This window comes from Amblyomma maculatum, chromosome 1 (genome assembly GCF_055883805.1).
Source record: "Amblyomma maculatum isolate TAMU_Amacu chromosome 1, ASM5588380v1, whole genome shotgun sequence".
Taxonomy (NCBI): Eukaryota; Metazoa; Arthropoda; class Arachnida; order Ixodida; family Ixodidae; genus Amblyomma; species Amblyomma maculatum.
Window position 1 is genome coordinate 165,225,313 of NC_139344.1, and position 18,918 is coordinate 165,244,230.

Consider the following 18,918-nt stretch of genomic DNA (forward strand, 5'->3'; position numbering starts at 1 on the left):
GGTAAAGTAAAAGTAGCGTTCAGCGAAAGTTCGTTAATGCTGCGGCGAGGTATCAGAGCGGGCGCGCCAAAGTGAGGTTGACTAGGAAATAGGGACGCGGCTTAGGAACGCTAGAATTCTCTTCAAAGCAGGCGTGCCTATAGAGTAACGCGCGATTAATTATTACGCGCGCTCATCCGTATCCTTCTAGACCAAAGAAGCTATGCTGCATCGAATTTCGTGATAGGCCTTACATAATTTAGGGCCAAATGAATTGGTGGGAATGATAAACTCTAGAAACACTCTGAGCCAAGAAGAAGAAGAAAGAAAGCTGCAAGGCACAAAAACAGCACGTGTGAACTGCGCTGACTGATACTGGAGCAAAGGGGTAAAGAAATAAAGTAGTTTCGGCCCTTTCTAAAAAAATAAATAAAAAAAAACGCACATGGATAAAAAAAAGCCAAGAGTGGATTGGTATGGAAAACGCTTGTTGGATGAGAGGTTTGCCTTTTTTTCTTTGAGGATGAAATGGGGAGGTTCAACACAAAACATATGACTTTCCTTCATATAGGAAAATGACACACAATTTGCTCAGTGAAAAAGGGGGAAGTGGGGGGGGGGGGGGGGAATGGCGTCTGCTGCCATTACGCTACAGAAGTGCAAAAAAAAAAAAATGCCGTTGCGATGAGCCTTGAAGTCGCTTTTTTTTTTTTTTTTTTTTTTTTTTTCATCTTGACAGCACTGTTGACACCCAACAAGTAAGCAAGGGCTTCGTCAAGTGCCATATTTTCTGGCTTATGGTTCGCATGCCATGGAAACAGCGACATAAAATATAAGCCCGCACAAAAGTCTGCTTACACGAGTTTTAAACAAGGCTTAAACCAGCCTGCGTGTGCTTAAACCGCATTTATCGTCTTCTCATATTCTGCACATCTAATAACAATATCACTTTATCGCGGCCGATAAAGCCATCAACACAAAACGCAACTGTAACTAGCGTTAAGGAAGGCGTGCTACCAGGCTGGTTGCGTTGTGTTATAAAGAAGTTGAAGTTAACGCAAATACGTTGACAAGCGCATTTTCTTTGACTTAGCAAAGCAAGGAGACACACATGACAATTGACTAGCGCTTCGTGGGGCATCGTAAAACAAGAGAGAGAAAAAAAAGCGCTACTTAATTGCTAAGATTGTTCTTATTCTAAGCATTAGCGCCTTCATACCACATAACTATCATAAACGCTTACAATGACGGCGCACTGTTGTTGTCCTGCATTATGAAGTGTACCACGCAGCGCGATGTTTTCTTTCTTTTTTTTTTTTTTTTTTGTCATGAACATGCCCTTCAACATTGATAGCACCTGTTAAACTCTAAATATGCGTAAGGCAAGAACCCAAGTCCTCACCTTTAGAGAGACCTCTTGGTCTTTGGGGTGCCGAAAGGGGTCCGCTATGCGACTGAGGGGCTTCGTAGTTAATTTTGGCAAAGACGATACATCTGCACAAGTCTCTCTTGCTCCTCTTCAATTGCTGTCAAAGATCAGCCACCTTAGTGGACGGACTCCCTGGCATCGTCCCCAAGTATGCACAGGGGTGGACATAAGTACACGGACCACGGTCTATTTAACTATAACTACGCGTTCTCTATGCGAAAATGAACAGAAATTGGTTACCTGAGGAAGGGCATTAGCGTGTACCATTAACGTGCACACACCATAGCACCAAATTCAATTGAGGCAAACCATTAAAATTGGAGCACAAAGCATGCTCAGTTTACTTTTGCTCGCGTTTTGCTCTTTTTCAAGCGTATCGCTTCTTACACCGTTTCCAAACGTATAGTGCGATAAGACAAAACTCATCTCGATTCACGCATCTCTCCTTTCAAAAACTGAAGCCCTGCGAAGTTTATGCGTTATTTACAGCAGCTCGCTCGCATGTCACACACTGCAGCAAGCTGCATGACGAAATAAATTTTATAAATAAAACATTCCGACTTGTACGTTAGAAATGGTCACGAGCCAATTGCTCAACTCACGGAAGTTTTCTCCAGTCCGCAAGAGGGGTTTACTTAGACACAACCACAATATATAGGAAATGCCTGGCAGCATGACTGCCAGCCACTTCCGTTTTCTTTTTTACCTGATCGGAAGCACTTGCCTAGCTGGCATCCGCGTTGTACGACGCCTGCAGAGTTGAACTCAAACAAAATACAGTCTGGTGGAGGCGTACGGCCACAGAGGTGACAAGAAAAAAAGAAAAATAAAAATGCCTCGAAGCCCCACTACCACCGTGTTGCAGATCGTATCAGCCTGTCGCCTCGCCGAAAGGACTTCGCTGTTCTCAGCAGCATGACCTTCGATTCCACAATACTGAACACAGGCCATGTGCTGAACAGTAACACTAAGCAAGCAACTTTTCCACAGCCGGATTAAAGTGCAAGAAACTGAGACCTAATAAGCGTATTTGGCCGGGCTGCATTGTGACGCAGCGATTGAGCTGCCCTTATGTAGTAGCAGTCGACCGTGACGCGCGGGACGCTTCAGCGAATGCCACTTGCCTACGTAAAGCCCAAGACAGCGGCATCACACAGCGTGAATCCCCTGAATGTCCAGCCCTGGAAAGCACCCTTAGTTCATTTTTAGGTTCACTTGCATAAGAAATGTAGAAAATGTATAAATGCTCTTGTACGTTGTTTTGGCATGTGCAAGATTACAGTCAGGTCACTAAACAGTAGCAGTCATGGGTATGTAAACTGAACGCACTTTTATTGTCTTGGAGAGGAAAAAATAAAATAAGGGGTGTGGGGATGATCAAAATTTGTAGACGACCAGAGCAATTAAAAAAAAATGAAGAAAAGGCACTACTCGTCGTCCAATGCCACAGACTTGTGGTCCACTGCCACCTCGCAGGTTAGAACAGTGTATGCGTTTACTATAACAATACCCTAGACGATGAGCCTTTTTGCGCATCAGAACCTGTCGGACAGTCATCGTTATTGCGACCCTCATCTAGGCGATTGAGTAACAAAACAGAGCAATGAGACACTTCTCATCCGCATTAACCAGCCTAAACCTCGTTGTGCGTGCTATGTTGTGACGCTAAATTCGTGCTCTAGGAAGCACACTCCGCCTAAAGACGTTTTGATCGGCTAAAACAGCACCAGGTGTGCGCTGACTCCCGCCAAGAGCGCGTGTTCCCGGACAGGGCACTCGCGCTCTACACGGAGCACTGGGTCTACTCTTTGAGCAACGTTGCCCTACACTGCTAACTGTCGCCACCGCAGATACATGCGATGACAATACTGCAAACTTTCGCCTGAGAAGGTGCTGGCTACCGCCGAACTGGACACTAGGCATAACTGCTGCGGTAGTATGATCCCAAAGAAAACAGGATGCGACGATGCAAGCGAAAGTGAAAGCAGCGATCACTAAACTTGCGCAGCACACACCGCGATTCGTTGAAGCCGTTCGATAGGAATGAGTCCGTCGCCAGGCGACCGCGGGTGAGTGGGGGCAAGAGGTGGGGAGCACCGCACGGCACTCGTCGGCTGTCCAGACACCACCGGCAGCGTAGGGAGGCTCAGTCGGCCTTGGCGGCGTCCTTGCGCTTGGGCTTGAGGTAGGCACCGTAGAAGAAGAGCGCGAAGAGGATGAAGTAGGATAGGTACATGAACATGGCGAGAAGCGCGGTGCGCTCGGAGATGGCGCACGAGGCGGCGCCGCGCTTGTTGGTGAAGAAGCCCAGGCCGGTGACGTAGGCACCCATGAGCATCTGGCCGATCTGGAGCGAGGTGATGCAGACGCCGATCCAGCGCGGCATGCGCACGCGGAACGACCGCAGCGCGAAGTACGAGTACATGAGCGAGTGGACCACGTAGTTCATGACCACGTACCAGCGCGCGGGCGCGATGTGCTGCTGGTAGAAGTACCAGGAGAACATGAGCACCGTGATGTGGTGGTACCAGTGCAGAAAGATGAGCTCCTTCTTGCGCAAGATGATGAACACCGTATCGCCCAGCTCTGGCACCTTGCTCAGCACGAACATCCAGGTCCAGAAACCAGAGACACGATCGTACTCGATGTAGGAGTTGTTGCACACCGAGTGAAAGAAGCCGAACTCGCGAAGCACGTGGATCAGCTCGGGGATGGTGCGGCAGGCTCCCACCACGCTGAACACAGACAGCAGCACGTTCCATGCCTGCAGCGGCCGCGTCAGCTTGAACGCCGGCCGCTGCGCCATGAAGGCCTGGCCGCCGAACACCACTAGCATGTACAGGCCCACCCAGTAGACCGACGTGTGCCAGTTGCGGTTCATCCACAACCGGTTTTGGTCCTTGTTGAAGTTGACCTCGAAGTCGAACTCGAACGAGTAGTTGGGCTTGATGTTGAGCAGGTTCAGCGGGGCATCTACGCCGACGCCACCCATGGTGCGGCCGCTGGTGCACGAGGCACTGCTGCAAAAGAGAAAAGAAAGCCAGAGATGACTGTTAGGACGGTTTTCCAGCGCAAACTGCACCACCGCAATACTCCACACGCTATGGTACTGGGCAATATCACAAGTGAACGACTAGTGGAGACGTGCGCGGGTTCACGCGATTTTACAGAGCACCCTGAAGAGCGCCACGTCCGCTCTTCGGGGACACCGCCCGACTAGGCTCCCTACGCCCGACGCTTTGTGCACGACATCTGCAGGGCATAGACCGACGAGATGGATCTCGCGATAGCAGCGCAGACAAGGACGCTGTTTATACACCATGGCGGGAGACAGCTGAATCAATCAAGATCGTCAATGAACAATGCCACGCGCTGTCCTCGGGGCTCGTTGCGCTCTTTGCTTTTCCGCTTTTAGTCAGACAAAACGGCATGTCAGCACCAGAGACGGCAGGCATTAGAACACTTCAGTCAACGCTACAAGGCAGCGATTACCCGCTCAATACGAAGCGTTCTATGGATTACACGCAGTTGTGACGATAGGCAGAGCACCAGAGCGATCAAGGCAAAACGAACTGTTTATCCAAGCGAATATGGGCCCGCGGTTACCCTCAGACCCACCTATGTAAATGACAGGCAACTTTCCAGGTAAACATGCATACCTTCGCGAACAATCGATAATCACAACCAAAGAACGAATACGCAAGAAAGTTCAACCCGCATGTCGGGGCTGTGCACCAGCGGCGATACACACACACACGCACAAAAAAAAAAAAGATCTTAAAAAAGTAAAAATAACAAAAGAGCGTGACAAAATATTTGTGTTTCTACAACACTTCAGCCCAGTGGACGCCACAAGTCATCGAGAGAAGCGCTTTTATAGTTTATGAAGCCTAGAAGGCAGAGTACGGGAGAAATTCGACACCAACTGAAGCCCAGGAACTCATTCTTACTACCAATACTACCAAACGAGGCCCATTCGGCCATTGAAACATCGCCAAAATGCCTTGAAAGTCTAGCTAACATAAATGAACGATCCTGACTGATTCATAACAAAGTGTAAAAAATAGAGGCGCTCCGGAGACGTCGTTTTAAACGACTAGTGGTGCATTCCAAGTAACAAACCTGCGCAGTGTAAATTTCTGGAGAACTCTGCATTGAATTTAGGGTTTAGTTGTCGAAATGTGAACTCATGGCATTTCCGTCCACCGATATGCGGCCGCCGCTGCTCTGCGGCACACCCATCACCTAGGACGCCATAGCGAGCGAACTTACACGGTATGTTATGAGTTAGCGCGAATACTTAGATGAGGGACGAAGGAAGGAGACACATTGAGTCCCCTTTCTTCGTCAGTCATCTAAGCATTCGCGCTAACTCCTTCATAACATGCAACACCAATTATCCCGGCAGCACGCTCCCTTGAATTGTAAACGGCACGCACCTGTTCCCTAGAGTGCATTCATGCTCCATTGCGGTGTAGTACCGTGCAAGGTGTGCGCTCCCCGCGGTAAGAGCGCGCGTGGTACTCAGTCCCACAACGCAGCTTGGAATGCGCACACCTGAAGATGAAGCCGCGCAGCGCTAACACACGCTCAGGCAAGGCCGAGTGTTTCACTTGGCCCAAAACAGCAAAATAATGAACAAAATTGAGCCATAAGTACCACAGCGTCAGCATGAGAGCCGTTGTCACCTTGAGGCACATCAGGCGGTAAGAGGCCGCTGAACCTTCCCTCGTTCCTCACTACCGATCCCAGCACTGAAATGGCCCTGCTTTTCCTGACTTCTTTTCGACGCAAGCGAAAGCCTAAAAAAGGAAAGAAGGCCGCAGGCAGTGCCCGGCTATTCGCCTGCTCTTCAATTTCGGTGTCCACGCCTGTATGTGCGCCTGTAAGCGCGTCCACATGCGCTGCGAAGGAAGCGAAAAAAGAAAACAGACAAGTTTCCTCGTATCGGTCGCACCCTCCTCTGCGTGCGGTGGAAGCCGAGTGCGAGTTGACCTCTGCTTCTCGAAAAAGCTTAACAACGAAGACGCACTCTCTGACGTCATTCCGCTTAATTCGAGCCGTTTTTCTTCTGTTCTCCGACTCTCCTGCCAAGCTGAGGTACACGCGAACTGCATACGGCTGCGCGACGCCGAAGGCAAATCAGACGAGGCAAGTATGCGTCGCCTACAGATGTGACGTCATTTCATCACCCGCAGGGTCGAATGCCGGTTGCTCAAGTTAGGGTAGAGAGAAAGTAGGCAAGAAAAAAAAAAAAAAAGCACAAGCAAGCCACCAGACCAAAATTTCGGGTGTCTTGCCTCACAACCTAGTAATGTAACGCTGGCGGCGGAAGACACATCGCCTTTTGCCTTTTTTTTTTTTTTTTACTATACATCAGTCTACCAGCGACGTTAAACACATGTTCGCATTCCACAGCCGTTCACTACATGAGGCTCCGCGGTACACCCTGCCCAGCTCGTTTCGCAGCGGCCAGCCTTCAAGCAGTATGTTTACGGACGCGCATGGCTGCAGAGTACACCGACCGGTCCTGTCTGCCGCCACGCACTGTGAACTCGAAGCCGGGGCAGCCACCAAACACTGACCCGCGAGACTGCTAAGTGCGGGGCTGAAAACTTCCTCCTTCGCGAGGATCACCAGAGGCTGCCACATGCCCACAAGTAATCATCTGTATGCGATCCTTCCACGAAAGTTAATTTGTATTCCCAAGGGAGAAAGGCAGGCTCACATAAATATACGCGCGAAAATCGGCGATCGCGTTAGCACCCCGATAACGTAACGCCCCTACGCTATCACCACTACTGTATGCGTTTTGATACGTATGCCTAACACACTATTGCCAGATCCACAGCGGCTGTGGGTAACGTCATGAAGCCGCACCCACGGAATCACCATTCAGGGAGAGCCAAGTGCTGGCCCGAGGGAAGAAGGCATCATAGACAGCCCGACGGATATGTTCGCAAAATCGGTACGGTAATCGAAGTTGCACCGTACGGCTGCAAGTACGCGATACCAAAAGCCGTTATTCACGAATGAGCCCCTTTTCTTTTCTTAACAACGCACGTCGTGCGGCTACACAGTCGAGGCAGTAATATCGCAGAAGCTGTGCGGATAGAAGTGCAAAACAGAACGCGTTGATGGGTACGCCCACCCGGTTCACCCGACATGAGCGAAGCGCTGAGACCGCGGCGTTCCCATATCCGCCACGTCCGCACCAAGGTTCGAGTCGGGGCACAAGAAAGAGGGCTCGTAATCGAAGACTTGATCTTCTAGGCAGAATAGACGAAAAGGGCCGAATTCTTGGTACCATGCGAACACGCAAGTAGCGTTATGCGTTGCTTTCTTGACGTGATGTGGAGTCACTGTTTCGTAGACAGATTAAATGAAGAAAGAAACATGTTTAATAAAGTCACACATTAAGGCAAATACAGGCAACCACGTGTCTGTCACACTGAACTCGTGCGAATCGACGCGTACGCGATATATAGCACCCACGAGCAGCTCTCAACAAACAAAGGCACCCTCTGGCGCCAAAAACAGGGAAAGTCAGACGTGCAGAAGAGCAGTCTGGACGGGAGTAGGAGTCAACAGAGTTTCACTCCCGTGAATAAAGAAGAACACAATCGCTAATAGTAGGTTCACCTGCCACAATGCTATTTCAAGTCACAACCTATTCTGCTGACCAACGTTTGGCTCCCCACTCAGCGCTCTAGAGCTGGATTCCGCCCCGGCAATGTTAGTAGATCCGTTGGTCCGGGGCTAGGCTCCTAAAACGTCCGCGGAAGGCGAGCAAACCTGGATCAGCTGATGCTAGGTGGTCAAGTAAATGGCACTGCGTGACGCTTTGGGATGGTGATGTGGCAGAGCATGAGCGTCCAGAATTCCTTGCCTCTGAGGCGAGCGCTATGACATATGAAGCCGACATCGCACACTGACCTCATGACGCTGATCAGTTTAGGTTATGCGCAACGTTCCTTCGCCCTAATTGTAAATGCCGTGACGATGACTGGCTTGAATTCTTCTGCACATGAGCTCTCCCTTTTGTTTCTTCAAAGTGCGAGATCGCGTGAGCATTTTTATCACCTTTTTTTTTTTTTTTACCACAGCCAAATTCAAGTAAACAGTGGTCTTACCAGCTTGATGGCATAGCCGGTCACCGTTTGGTCGCGCAAGTAACAGAATCTGGTAATACAAGACTGTTAAAGGGGAGAAATAACGACACACACACACAAAAAAAGTCATTTAAGTAGAAAGTGGAGAACCCAACACTCGCGTACATCTAAAGAAATCTCTCTACATCTAATTAAGAGTGTAGTACACCTAAAATGTACATCTAAATAAATCTCTCTGCACCCCAATTTTTAGCCAATTCCTCTGTGGCGGCACGTGCAGTCTGTTGACGGTCAACAACAACAAAGTGACAAAGCTCACGGGCGTGAGTGCTGAGACACCAGGAGACACCAAAATAGGACGAGGTGCACTGATGCTTTAGCAGAAGGCGAGCAGGCTCATGGTACGTCGCATGTATCGACGAAAGAAGGCAGCATTTTTAGAAATGAAAGTAAGCTGTGCTCAAACGCGCATTATATATATATATATATATATATATATATATATATATATATATATATATATATATATATATATATATATATATATATATATATATTTTTTTTTTTTCCCGCGGCTTCAAGAAACTTCGGAATCGCCACCTCAACCAACTATCGGCTCAAAAATGTAACCGGAACACACAGTTTTTTTATTTCGTAACAAAATCAAGAAGACGTTATTTTCGAGGGAGAGGCGGTTAGCCACGCTTTCTCAACCGGGCTGTGTTGAATGTATACCTTGTCAGTAAACCGCAGCGTTGGTTTTCGATCAATAAGACTTGAAAGCAGCTTTCGTTTCCAGGCTACTGCGCAGTTTCCGCCGCCAGCCACGAGCTGCTCATCTCTGCGACGCAGTGATAAACCCGTATACGCAGGCCCAGACACGCGCATCCTACAACCTTCGTTGCCATTGTGAGAAACGCGCGGTTGCAAGAAGTCGCCAAGCGCTAGAAACGACTCTTGAACGACCTGTGTGCCGTACGTCCGTGCAGATGTCGCAGACAGCATTGTAGAGGCGCAGTGAATTGTTTTTTTTTCTTTTTTTGTTAACGATTGGCTTAACCAGCAGATTTTGCGTCGTCAACGGATTTTTGGCTCCATAAAGTGTGCGCATAAGCCGACGAGAGAACTACACCGCGATCAAGTCTCCCCCAAAACCGGAAAAGATAACGGAAGCAGCTCACGCCGAGGATGACGGCGCTGAGCGCACGCAGCGACAACCCGTTTCCAGCACTCAGCGTCATCCGATAGCGCCACCCCACCACCACAGACGGTGGGGACGCTGGTAAGCAAAAGCTGATACACAGACGACAGCCCTCATGTCAAGTGCTGCCACAAACCACGAGACGTCTGGATGCCTTTGCAGGCTGTCTGTGCGAGAACAAGAACTCCCCGTTACACTCGCATTTGATCATCCACTCACTCGCTCCCCCGAAGTGCGCCAACAAACCGAAGAACTTGTACATAGAGTAGTAATATCAATATCGGGCCACCACGGACAAAGCGGGAAGGAAAACCACACAAAAGGGAAACTGCCGACGGAAAGCACCGCATGCCGCCCCGCAGATAAAGACCTCCTCTCATACACCCCCTTCCAGGCGCCGGGCGAGCCGATAGCCATGCATCCGCAGTCTGCGACGCGGTGCACGAGATGATACAGTTGTCCTAATCGACCGACACAAGCGCTCCGGGGCTGATATTACCCTCTCCAGCGCTGCTGATCATTTTTTTTTTTTTTCCCCTCTGAACGCTCCGTCGTTCTCGACGGGGCGTTGCGCCTCAGTATCCTGTCCGGGGCGAAAGTTGTCCGAAGTGGCTGTTTTATCGCTGCCTCGACGCAGATTACGGCGAAACCCGCCACGCCAGGGAGGTCGGCCAACTGGACATCTCTCGCCACTGCCGGTGCGCTTGTCCTCAGGTTAGTCTCCGGACGAAAGTGAAGGTCACTCACGCTGAGCGCCTCTAAAGTCACTCGCGCCAAAAATTTACGACGGACTTTAGCGACTAAAGTATTGAAAGGCGAAAGCCTGAGAAATCTCATCTTGTCTAGCGTTCCTGCTATCTGCAATCCCACACTTGAACGCGCGCCAAGAAACGCCACGCGACAGCCGCCGCAAAAGCGGGACACACTTTGTCCACGACAGTATGAGCCATTAAAGGCTTCCGCCTTAATATAGCGCAAAAGTACGCTGTCAAATTACGATTCCAGCTCGCCCTCGACCACTCACTTGGGGAATGTCAGTGACAAATTCTGAAGCTGACATATATAGAACGCGGCAACGCACCCCTAAGCATTTCTCAGCGAGCGGCTTCGCTTGAACGGGTGGTGCTTTCCTCAGAGGCGGAAACATTTGCTAACAAGAGCTTATAAACTAGGGTTCACCTTTCCTGGACCAATTTCAGCGACAACTGCACGGAACACCCTGCTTTAGCGTTTTCGCTCAGACGAAATGCTCACTTTTTTTTTTCTTTTTTCCAGCGCAGGCGACGGTTTTACGTTACGTGGCCACTAATCGTCGTGAAGGCCGATCGCATGCGTTTTTTTTTTGTTTGTTTTGTTTTCCCTCGGGCACGTACGCTTTGCCGTTTCTTCAACTCACAGTTATCCTCCAATGTACTCGCGTCGCTGATGCCCGGCTCCTGCGGGCATGGACGCCGCCGAAAACGGGCTGAAGAAGCACAGCACACACCCGACGGTAAGTCAGCGCAAATAACGCCAGAAGCGCGACACGCAAAAGTAGAGCCTGTCAGTCAGCGTTCGCGGTTAAAAGTGGTCGCGGTTACACGCGAGACAAGTGTAGGCTGTCGTCAACTGCCTCGACTTCCCGGTGCGCGACCATCGAAGCCTTGGCTGGTATGGTGCGAAAAGCAGCTAGTCGTTCAGGCTTGGAAATTTTTGTGCCCGCCGAGCATCCTGAGAGCACGCTGTCGACTCTAAAAGCGGGACACGACCGCAGCTGCCTCTGGCAGAAACACTGCGAGGATCGAACTCACGTTCTCTCATGAAAGGAAAGGTTTCGGAACTGCGGCCAAATTTCCAGAAGTGCAGAGGACCATTACATTGTTCCTTATATATTTAGAAGTCACACAAGTGAGCGCCCGCTTACTGACGCGCTGTTTAGATTTCGGATTGACTGGCCGTGATGGTCCCTTGCATGCATGTCACGTCCCATGGCGCGACGGACAAAACCTTCTTTCTCTGCCGCTTTCAGATTCTTTACTCGTTACTGATGTCTAGGGTATACCCAACCGGGCATTACATATGCTTGGTCAACTTCCTTGTCTATATTCTCCTGCACCCATGTCTAGGAAAGCCGCTAGATCAAACCTGTAAAGGAAAGAAACCCGACTGGATGCAAACAGCATACCGTTCTTTTATTTTTATAATTCGAGGATGAGGCCATCTCAGAAAAAAAAAAAAAAAAAAAAAAAAACCACAGTCGCAGAAGTCAGTGCACTTGTTTATATACAATTTTTACCTGTCTGAGTTCACCGTTGTTACCGCACATGCAGGTTGATACTGTTTTTTTTTTGTTTTTTTTTTTTGTTTTTTTTTTGTTTTGTTTTTTTACGGCCCTTTCTCTCTGCTTGCTATGTTGCAAAAGAATCCCGTTACAATCGCTTGTATTCGCGTAACTGAGATATATGCGTACTTGTTAGGCATATGCTTTTGAAATTTGTTGACATTTTGACTGAGCAGGATTCATAATCTTTGTGACACATATTCGCTTTCTCGGTTTCACCCAGTTTATGCGCGTTCCATCGCTTTGAATATCCCCAGGATGCACCTTTCTTTTTCATGAAAAATTAAGTCAAACGCATTGTACTGAAAATGTCGGGGATCCATTATGAAATGAGCGAACAGTCAAGCAGAGAGCTTGTCCACAAAATTGTGAATGTCTGGCGAGTAGGCAGAGATAGATGCAATTACGGGAAAGGGGGACGGGCATACATATGTGCTGGAAGCCGTACACATACTGCGTACAGCTCCCAGCGCGCAACGCAACACGAGCAAACTAGCTCTCCGGCCGTCAATCGCAGCGCTTTGCCCGTACCCTCCGCAGGCGCAGCTCAATTATTACCTCCATCGCCTTCGACCTTGAACCCGTGTAGGTGCCCTTCAGTATCGTGGCGTCCTGGCAGGTGTTGCCAATTTTACCAAAGCCGAATAAAATAAAACCGGCGAACGCTTCCCGTGGAGAGCCGGGAAAGTTGCAGAGAGGGCATCTCTCCGCAAACGATCTGCGACAGCTACACTAAGCTGAGCAGGTGGCCAGAGAGACAGTGCCCAGAAAGCGCGAGGCTGGACAGCAGCCCACATCTATGATGGAAGATGGAAAAGTTGTCAAATTAAATTGCCACTTCACACTTTTCGTGAGGAGGCCAGTATTGAACTTATAGCTGCATATATGGTAAACTCTACCAGGATAGAATTAGCTACTCTTCGTGTTTCTGTGCAATACGTCAGACAGTGTGCAACCCGGTGTATACAGCACAGTGCTGGCCTATGGACAAGCGCAAACCTCATTTACCTGCAAATTATAGGACTCGTTTCTCTCTCTCTCTCTATTTCGGTCCATCAAGTCGGGAAGGGGTCAGACTTCAGAACACTTGCAATCATCCATGCTTACCGCTTTAGGGCAATGACGAACGAAAAGTTACGAGAGGATTCGAAAAAAGAAAAAAAAAAAAAACGCGCCAAATTAGCGCTGCTACTACGTATGCCTCACCTTTACTAGTCCTCCATTATGTATTTCGGCTGGGCTATTACAAACGTGTTTATTCACTTATTCGCGTGCTTCCCTTTACAGCTTCGATGTACACACGCAGTCAAACGTTTAATGAACGCAGGTACAGCAGCGAGAAAAATTAATTTAGTCACCACCTTTAGGTGCAGTTCAATGATGAATGCGCGACACTACACAGTTCAGTCCCAAACGTCAAGCAATGCGCACTGAATGATAATGCATTCGTCAAGGTCGCGTTTCCCGACTCAAAAGGCATGGTGTGCATTCGTACTGGCGGCGTAAAACTTGCGGAAAGAGCTCTAAGAAGGCGCAGCAGTAAGTGGAAAGAGCACGTAGACAGCAGCTGACAGCTTCACGTAGCCCGCCCATAACCACCTGCAGCTCGTAGGTCTACGTATACATCGCGCAAGCGTTGCCTAAACACAGTTTCGATGTTTGTAAACAGAAGGGGTGCTGTGCTGCTGTTGATGATAATAGCGAACCCAAAAGCGCCTCCAGTATCATTGGCGCGGTGTTTGGAAAAGCGCCGGCTCAAACAACGCGAGTAGGACGACGATTGAAAATGCGCTGATGCAGACGAGGCGAGGTACTTGTTAAGGAATTCCGCTCAGTGTTTGATAACGCTCCGGTGCAGGTGACGCGTCCGTTTCCAATGTTCCGCCCCGCTTGGCATTTTCAAACTGAAAAACCGCCCCTAAAATGATACAAACAGGAAGCGATCTGGGGCTTAGTCGCAGTGTCGTCGGGACCAAAAGCGTTCGTCAAAGCCCGCAGCAAGGTGTCGCTTTTATTTATAGGACAGTGCGCCTCTAAAACTGTCTGCGCTTTCCCTTCCCTACCAGACTTGGGGTGTATTCTCTCACACAACTTTCCATGCCCCAGACAGGCACATGGCAACTGCGACAAGAAGTCCTTTCGCGCGCGACTCTAGTTTTATTACGCCTCGTGCATACAAGACTGAAAAAAACTGACCGCTGGGGCGACTTGGATGCATAACACCCTCAAGGAAAGCAAGCAGCCCGCAGCGGACCAAAATACAGAGCCTAGAATTCCACTTTTTTCCTTTCCAGCGCCCCCAAAATAAGCACGAACGCGGCGGCGTCCGTATCAGCGTGGAGCGCGCCCGTGAGGAAGAAAATTCCCTCAGCGCGCGGCTGAGGACAATCGGCGGATGCGATAGACTAGCGGGCGCGCGACTTCCGCGTGAGCTGATCCATGGCGCGGAAAAGTAGACCCGCGAGACGCAGGTTCTACCGCTGCTATTCCAGGGCGTGCGTATAGCGCGTACGCAGCCACGTAGGCGTGCGGTTGCTATATGCGGGATCTCTACGGAGTGAGTGTGGTGGGCTTACATCACGCGTCGTCCTTTTTCGGTGTCGCGATAGGAGCGCTTCCTCTGGGCTTCCCCCGTTTGATCAAGAGCAAAAGATGCCGGCCCGAGGTCAACACCATCTCTGGCAAGCGCACTTGCAAAGCGCCCTTCCCACTCTTTCTTCCGCTTCATTCGTAATGTTTTGTGCGTAACGAAGAACAGTCGCCCAACCAACCTCTTCCACTCCGGGCTATTGCATAGCGGCAGCCGACACTTACTATCGTGGAACTTTGCCAGACACATTCGTCGAGGTCACTGCGCTGCCGCGGGCGAGAAAAGGCGCGACGAGCAGCCATCCCCATTTCTCACGCGCACGATGCGCTTTCCGGTTCAATGAGGCACGACAAAAACCAGCGCACGGGGCATCGAAAGGTCAAGCGCAACAGGGCGAAAAGCGGGCACGAGGCGGACACGTCTCGGCCAACTGGCGCTGAGAGAAAAAAAGTTTAGTCACACGCAGAGGCACGTCATGCTTAAATTTTGTTTCGGGCGTCGGTTTTTCCAATCACAGGCAGTTATGCGCAGTGAAAGGAGCAACTGTACAGCGGCACACCTCAAGCGTAGGCACATGTGGATTTAATGAGCACGATCGCACAACTATAACACCACTCATCGCAACTGACAAAATAAGAATAGGGTACGTAACCTGACAGTTAAAACAAATTATAGTATTGCCTCGAAATCAATGCTGCAGTGTCGCAAGTCCATGAACTTTTTAGAGAGGCACACAAGAAGCGCGCTGAGCTGCAGTCAGACGCTGGCAGGGAGGAAGCTTTCTCAAAAACGACTGCAGCTGGAAGGTGGCTGCAGTCCCTTGACCAACCGAAAAATTGCGCACATGCAGCGAGGCTTATTCTCAATCAGCTTCACGGCCATTTGTGCCAGTGATGTATCGCAGACGCTGTTTGCATAGATGGACATGCAGAGGAAAAAGTAAAACGCCACGTACAGTTGTGAAGAAATAACTGACAAGTAAAATAGAAGCAAAAGCAAAAAAAGGCACGCTAAAGCAGCGACAAGAAGCGGAAGAAATACATGGGGGGGGGGGGGGGGGGGGGCAGCGGACTACAGGCAAGCAAAAAAAAAAGTTGTCGACGTGTATCACGCGATGGCCTATCGGACTCGCTCAACAGAAAAGCCTTCGCCGTAAACCAGATTTAAGAAAAGCTCGGGACCTCTGCATGCCAGGCGGGCACGCAACGCATAGGCCACGCAGGCTTTTTTCTTTTTCTTTATTGCCTGGAAGTACTTCGAGCACTTTAACCAGTTCGCATTCCGCAACCTGTCAATACACAGTTACACCAGCATCGAGCTCTCACTTTGATCACACATCAAAATTCCGGGAGACATATACATGCATCCAGTAAATGTAACCAGGCAGGAGGTCGATCCTGCGCAGCATCTATACCCTCCGCACCATAGCACATCGTTCTCTGAATAGAGACTTCAATGAACGTGGTGGCTCTGCGTGGCGATCGGTCATGCGGCTCTTCCACAGGCTAAAAAGTCACACGAGCACAAAAAGGTCACATGGCGCCTCACGCAGGGTTTCTTTTGTAGCGAGAGCTACATTGGCCACAGTCTCGCCATTTCACCGAGCCTGTCTGAAGAGCGAAGAAAGAAGAAAAGAAGAAAAAAAAATAAGTTTAAAAAATAAGAGCAGAAAAGCAGGAGAAGAAGAAGAGAATGAGAATGGTCAACGACGAGAGGCAAACGGTGCTTATACGTGAAGTGATTCCCCTGTGGCATGTAAAGCTGAAACCAGAGTAAACTATTATGTGCAAAAGCCATGTCTACTTTCAAGCAGCACCTACGCGTAGCCATGCAGATTGCTCTCGCGTAACTCCACACTTACCCACCAAGCTAAACTACAGCTATTTTCTTTTTTTATTACCGACTTCGGCACGGGATAGGTACAAAGCGTAATGGCAAAACGTCAGCAAGACATTTACAGGCGTGACAGGTTTAAATTTTTTTTTTCTTCAAACAGCACCAGTTAGTTGATCAAGCACTCCAATCCATGTTGGCTGATCAGGAAGTACTCGACGCGCTTCTCTGAACCGTATAACACTTTAAATGAAGTGCTCACGTACAGATCGAACTTCGATATCTGTGTTGTTATACTGCATTCTCGTTTTCTACAAATTGTGGAGGCACAGGAGAATAATTTAGCATCAAATGGAATATTATCTGTTTGCACAGGTAAGAACATAATTACATAGGGTTGTAACGGAAACTCTAATTTTCCTTGAAGGATATGCCAACAATCCAAAAACTTGTGTTCTATTGTTTCAGGTTTTTTTTTTTTACAGATAAAACAGTCAATCAATATCTTAGCTTATGCAGATGACATTGCTGTATTTTGCTCAAAGAAAGTGTAAGTGCAATGACAGCGGTTGTTGAGAACTATTGCACATCCACTGGTGCACAAATAAACTGGTATAAAAGTTCTGGGGTTTGGCATGGGGACTGGCACGAAACACTAGATTATTATTCCCAAATTCAGTGGTCAACCATTCCTGCAGTGCACCTTGGTGTGCCACTTGAGTGTTATCGGAATCCAGAATCCTACTGGAATGAGCAGGCCACAAAGGCAAAGGAAAAGGCCAACACATGGCGGCAGGGTCGGCAGCTGTCAATGTTTTCGCGTGCACCGTCTGCAACATTTTTCCTACAGCTGAAATATTGTACGTGATGAGTGTGTTGTGTGCGTCGCAAGGCAATATACAAAAAAAAAAAAATCCATCGAGTGTTTGCCGTCTTCATATGGGCCTCTCTACTTGGGAAAGGTCAAGTCGAAGAAACTTGTTTATAAATGCGAAAAAAGGAGGGCATGGTCTAGTGCATTTATCTTTGCGACAGGTTGTATAGCGCTTCATGTTCATTCGGGATCAAAAGGATGTATTTTTAAGGACAATAATTCAATTACGGTTAGGCCGTCTGCTGCCCGAATTTATTTGTTCGTCTGAAACCATGAGTGGTGCAGTGAGGAGGAACCTGCTAGAAGTTGGGCTCTCTTACAGGATGTTGCACGTGCGGTTCTCCATGGACTACCTGAATAATGTCACGAGGAAAAAATTGTATAGAGACTTAGTGGACATAATGCTTCCAGTGAAGTTGTACCGTTTTCCGCACTGCGGAGGCCCAAGAGGAGACGTGCACGATTGAGTTAAACGAATGCCAATCTTTTTCTTCAAATTTCACACTAATACATGATCAGTCAAAACATGGATGCATAACAACGGTCTTTTTGTCCCTTGGTTCACCACGCAGGGTCATTGGTACCAAGCGTGTTAGAGGGGAGTACCTAACAAAAGAGTTGTGGTTGTGGCGCGAGTAACAAACGTGCGTTTGTGACATTAACAGTAACAATAATTTTAAATATATCGATCATTTAAAAAAAAATGTTTCAAAGATCGCAGAATGAAAAAGCGGTGCTAAAGACGCGAAGCTTAGCAGTCCTCCCAATTTTTCAAAGCAGTCCTGGCGACGAGGAGGTGCAAAAGAACGTGCGAGCATGTCGTTTGAATGCCCTTAAGAAATGCCGGAATCGGTCTATTTCGCGCACACGTGTGCCGCATATACGTTCGTTTGGCGCCACCCAAAAAGCATCAGTGCAACAGCTAGGCAACTTTCTCCACGCTAATATCCAGCCATGCATTCGCCGGCGTGAACGGTAACCGGTCCAGTGGGATGTCCTCGGTTGTGCAACGCGTGCTAGGCCCATTCTGTGCCGCGCAATCCCAACGCAATCCTCGCTCTCCCGGACGGAAGCAGGCACGCGGAGTAAAGTAAGTCGTGCCTCGACCGGCTTCACTCCTCGCATTTGCATTTATCTCTCCTTCCGAAATTTCCCCGCGTCGCGTTCTTTTCACCCGATCAAGGTTACGAGGCGAGCAAGCGCGCTGCGCAACCACCCTGCAACGAGTGTAGTGGTCATTCTCTCGCCTCCCTCTTCTTCCCGTCTGGGCCCTAGGGCTACCTCAACGCAGTGCACAAGAGCGAGTGCCTCTCGATCGGCCAGATTTGCTCGGTGAACAAGCTTGCAGCAGCAGTAGAAGATACGTGCCTGTGCCGCCGTTACGCAGTCCATGCAGCTATTTTCTTCGACAATCAGGCAGTCTCGGCGTAGAGAGAGAGCCTGAATGAGGAGACACATGCTGCTTTTTTTTTTTTTTTTTTTTCTCGTTCCTTGCTTCCTGGACGAAGCGAGAGTCGTTAATAAATGACCGCTGGCGAAAAAACAGGACGTGAATAGCCGTCGCTGGGGCGTGTTCAAGT

General features: G+C 49.1%; 1 protein-coding gene across 11 annotated transcripts in view; it reads right to left on the minus strand.

The window, feature by feature from the left end:
• Positions 1-2,719: 2,719 nt before the first annotated feature.
• The window catches only part of Baldspot (elongation of very long chain fatty acids protein baldspot), a 171,936-nt gene continuing 155,737 nt past the window's right edge, over positions 2,720-18,918 (minus strand). For 7 of the 11 annotated variants that reach the window (XM_084589510.1, XM_084589507.1, XM_084589512.1 and 4 more), the window contains one exon: positions 2,720-4,428. In XM_084589510.1, coding sequence (XP_084445636.1) covers positions 3,555-4,400 — 846 coding nt within the window. In that variant the 5' untranslated portion in view covers positions 4,401-4,428 and the 3' untranslated portion in view covers positions 2,720-3,554. The remainder of the gene's footprint in view (positions 4,429-18,918) is intronic. The other 4 variants (XM_084589509.1, XM_084589515.1, XM_084589511.1 and 1 more) reach the window with 1 other exon arrangement.